The following is a 4,681-nucleotide window of genomic DNA, read 5'->3' as shown; positions in this document are numbered from 1 at the left end:
TCGATGAATCATTTATAAATTTATAATTTATTGATTTAGTTGATAAATTATCAAAAACTATGTAATGAAAAAAATAAAAAATATTTTTTAAAAAGTTATTTGGAGTAGTTTTTAACTTTTTAAAGCTACTACCGATAATTATTTTTCATTTTTATCCTTCTAAAACATATAAGGGAAAGACTTATTTTTTTATTGTCAAATTATATAACTAATCGGTTGATGATAAATAAAAAAAGATAATTGATTAGTTGACAATAATTAAATATTTAATTAATTGATTTATAAAAAATGTTAATTAAATAAATAGTAAATAAAATAAATAATATTCAACCTTAATATTATACTAATTTAATATTCAATATTTTTTAATTATTTAATATATTTCAATTAGTTATATTATACAATGAATTTTATCAAATAACTTTAATTTAATCAATCAAGTTTACAAACATAAGTTATAAACATACGAATTTCAACTAATTTTTAAAATAAAGCCTAAGACATTTACCTAGAACACAATATTTCAACGTAAACAAAAATCATAAACTCCTTTTGAAATTTTTTTTCCTATGTTCTATAAGTATAAACTGAATAGAATTCGAATCATAAGTTTACAAGAACAAAATGTTCTACGAGTCACTCAAAACCGTGCATTAGTATATATGTGTATTTTGATTGACAGATAGATCCTTATGTACAAGGATTTTATTTATTTATTTGTGGGTACCGATTTGATTTAAAAGAATCAACGTGCTTCCATATAGCAGCTCTCACTCCAGTTATAAATGCATTTTACAAAAATTGATGTTTTTAGTGTTCACAAACCCAATTGGATGTAACTCAATCACAATCTTAAAGAAAAACTTACTATAATAAAAATAGTTAAATTATTTTGTATATGATTTTTTTTATTAATTATAATACTTGTCGTTAAAAGATATTAAATAAATTTATATTTTAAATTCATTAAATATGTTTATATTTTTGTTTTGTGTTTTTATAAAATAATAAAAGGATTTATAAGAAAAAATATATATTTTTTATTTAATACTATTACTCTTCAAATATTACCTCCCTGTTAATTACTTGGCTACTATTACATAATTTGTATTTTGTGTGCGTTTAACAATGGAAATTTGACTTGACATTATATTCTTGGTTTTTCTTTTGTTATTGAAATTTCCATTTTCACGTAGGCTTTACAGCTATGATGGTTGACCGAACAAAGAAGTAGATATATCTATACCGCCGTTAAGGCAACAGTGAAAAGCACGTTTTGCATGATGTGCAATTAGAAAATGTTATCCAAGCAACAAATTTGGACTTCTAATTTTAAAATATATTTTTTAGCGGTGTACATATAAAAAATAATATTGAATTAAGTATTTTTTTTCTTTTTTATAAAAGTATTAATTTTTAATTAAATTATAAAAAAATAATATATTTTAGTTCTCATCAAAATTTTAAAATATATTATGTTTTTATAAAAATTACAAAAATAAAATTTAGCCAAAGACTAAAATTAAAATTTTTGTTGTTGTAAAGACTGAAAATATAATGCATGGAATTAATGAAATATTACTTAACAATAATTTAGGATAATAATCAATAAGATCGAAGGAGAGTATTATAGTTCTTGTCTTTATATTTGTATTTTAAAAAAGTATTTATACCCATTTTCATATTCAGTAAATACTCAAATTCCAATGCTCGTATATATTATTTACAATTATTAATAAAATGTATTTTTTAGAGTATTTTATGGATTAATAAAATATAACATTATTATAAAAATATATATTTTTAAAATATTTAAATAAAATAAAAAAATTATAAATAGATTTTTAAAAAATATTTGTAATTATATATTCATATTTAGTTTTAATTATACCTAACAACAATTGGAGTTCAAGACTTCAAGTAACTTTTCGAACAATGGTGAACTATACAGTGTGTGGGATTTAGGCATATAATAATTTCTTTATTGAAGGGAAAAAGGTAAATAATTTTTAAGATATTATAATATAATTTTTTATATCATTGATAATTAAAAAAAATACTAAAATGTTAATTTTAAAATAATTATTACAAAAATCAACATTTTCCATTGATACCATAATTCATGACTAATTGGTAATATAACCTTTTTTATACTATTAATATATTTTAATTCATTTTTAAAATATTTTTATATTTTTAGTTATTTTTATTTTTACTTTCCTTTTTTTTTTTTTTATCATATTACATATCTTCTTTTGTGAAAGGAACATCATTCTTACACAAACTATTCATGGGATTCACAGTTTTGTTACAAATTCCTTTTTGTTTAGTATGGCACCTCTGTGGTATTCTAACTAAAAATAGTGATTTTACATAAAATCAACAAAACAATGGACAGTTTAACACCGGCAATGTTAACTGTCTCTTTAATACCCGTACTACAACACACAACTTTTCATCTATATTATGTACATATCTTATTTTATCAAAAGAAAGTAACTGGCATATAAATATTTTCGCTTTATACATACATCACGTGTGTTGTTTAAATACATGTTGAAAAATGATGCCGAGAAAAAGAAAATGAGAAGATAAAGAATTAACTAAACTGCAAGCCACCATAGTTTAGAAAATAACGAGGATGAGGTAAGAATAAAAATTTAACTTCATAAATTAAAATCTTGGTAATTAGAGTATCAATAGGGTCAACAAGAAAAACAAATTAAATGACTTAAGTTATGAAGTAAATATTTCATGTACCTCGTGTAATAATAATACTGCAAACACTGTATATGGATTTTTTTTTCATTCTGTTCAATAAAGGAGACAATTTGTAGCCACCTTATATGCTTGGAATAATTTCAAGGTTTGGATTCGATTCACAACGTACCAACCGACAAAATCATTTTAGAATTGTTTAAATTAAATTTGGGTAAGTAAATCCATACCAATTTCAAATAGATTGATAAAATTTGATTTTAACTAGTATGATTAATATATCAATATTTGTTTGATAAATTTCGCATTCTCTTTTCTTAATTTTAAACATTGAAAAAAAAAAAAGGATAGTCGACAACAAAAGTAGACCAAACACCATGTCCCACGATAACATTAATTTATAAACAAAAAGACAAAAGCAAAAGAAATAGAAACGAGCATTGATATGGCAGGTGTGTGATGGATTCTTATCTTATACTAGAGAGGATTTGGGGATCCTACCATATATCAGTCAAATGGGAAGTGATCTGAAACCCTAACAACCAAATATACTTCGATTTTCTTGTACTAGTATATCTTCTGAGCTCAAAGCAGATTGCGATGAACCCTTTACACCCAAGTGATGAGTTGTACTTTCCGATTTCATCTGCTAATTATTATTCCCTACCAATCCAAACAACCCCAGAAGATCAGATCTTGAATGATCCTGTGATAGATGGCAGTAGTGCTCTAATGCCTTTTACAAGTCAAAGGGGAATTAAGGGCAAGCAGCGAGAAAAGTTACCTGATTGGGGAACAAAAGATTACAAGATTACCGCCATAGATGAAAACAAGAAGCATATGCATAGGGAGATCGAAAAACAAAGAAGACAAGAAATGGCCAAGCTATGCACCACCTTTAGATCTCTTCTTCCTTTAGAATATATTAAGGTAAACCCCATAGACACACATGTAAGTTAAGCTATATATTATCATTGCATTACAATATTTTGAATATATATATATCTTGATGACCATCATCAGGGAAAACGCTCAATTTCTGATCACATGCACGAGGGTACGAAATATATCAAGTACCTTCAAAATAAGGTGAAACAGTTGCAAGCCAAGAAGGATGAGTTAATGAAGTTGTCTAATTTAAGTCCTTTTGGCACTGATACTGGAAACTTTACTACTCATTCTCCAATACATGTCATTGTTCATCCTTGTCCAGGAGGTGTTCAGATTAAGTGTAGTTATAGCTTCAGGAAATATGTGTTTACTTTATCAAGTGTGCTAGACATAGTGGTTAAAGAAGGGCTTGATGTGGTCAACTGTACTTCCATTAAAACAGAAGATGGCAGGTTCATACACACTGTCCGATCAGAGGTACCATATATATATATATATATATATATATAAGATTAATTAATTGCTTATTGTCACTGAGAATGTAGTACTAATGATGTCTGTAGTTTAATTTTTTTAATATTATTGATATCTTTTTATAATCTTCACTTTGAAGGATCCACATATGATGACAGGGAGTAATTACACTGAACTGCAAAGAAATCTTATCGAAGCAATATCATCTTCAGGTAATGCTATATGATTTTTACAAGATTTTCATGTTTCTTTTATATTTGGTTTTGTCTGAAGGTTTATATCATCATTTGTTGCAATTGTAGGTTTGGAGGAGAGGCTGTCGGAACCTGAAAACTGATGATATCTTGAGAAAGGTGTATTGTGTGGTGAAATTTCTGATCTCATAGACTAATAACTTTAATCATTTGTACATGTTATTGTTCCAATAGATGTTATCTGCCATTGTACACTGGTGTAGTTAGTCTAAAGTGAATCCAGTTGAAAGATTTTTAAGTACATAATGGTCATGCAGTATTCCACGAGCTCATTGATCTTTGTCATGCATGTTTTGCATTCACTTTCTGATTTCTGAATTCAATATTTTTTAAAAGCACATTGT

At 25.8% G+C, this 4,681-nt stretch overlaps 1 protein-coding gene across 1 annotated transcript; it reads left to right on the top strand.

Moving 5' to 3' along the window:
* Positions 1-3,403: 3,403 nt before the first annotated feature.
* Positions 3,404-4,420, top strand: LOC113871830 (transcription factor bHLH36-like). Its single transcript, XM_027508927.1, has 4 exons — positions 3,404-3,648; positions 3,742-4,086; positions 4,223-4,295; positions 4,386-4,420. Exons 1-4 carry the CDS (start codon positions 3,451-3,453, stop codon positions 4,418-4,420), a joined length of 651 nt encoding a protein of 216 aa, XP_027364728.1. The 5' UTR covers positions 3,404-3,450.
* The last annotated feature ends 261 nt before the right edge of the window (positions 4,421-4,681 follow it).

Source organism: Abrus precatorius, unplaced genomic scaffold (assembly GCF_003935025.1).
Source record: "Abrus precatorius isolate BTA unplaced genomic scaffold, Abrus_2018 Scaffold7, whole genome shotgun sequence".
In the NCBI taxonomy this organism is placed as follows: domain Eukaryota; kingdom Viridiplantae; phylum Streptophyta; class Magnoliopsida; order Fabales; family Fabaceae; genus Abrus; species Abrus precatorius.
Note: the sequence above shows the minus strand (reverse complement) of the source record. Positions and strands in the feature narration are given on the sequence as shown.

Coding starts and splice junctions, on each gene's coding strand:
- LOC113871830 (XM_027508927.1), top strand. CDS start 3,451: ATGCCTTTTACAAGTCAAAGGGGAATTAAGGGCAAGCAGCGAGAAAAG. Junction 3,649..3,741: donor TTCCTTTAGAATATATTAAG/GTAAACCCCATA, acceptor GACCATCATCAG/GGAAAACGCTCAATTTCTGA. Junction 4,087..4,222: donor TACACACTGTCCGATCAGAG/GTACCATATATA, acceptor TTCACTTTGAAG/GATCCACATATGATGACAGG.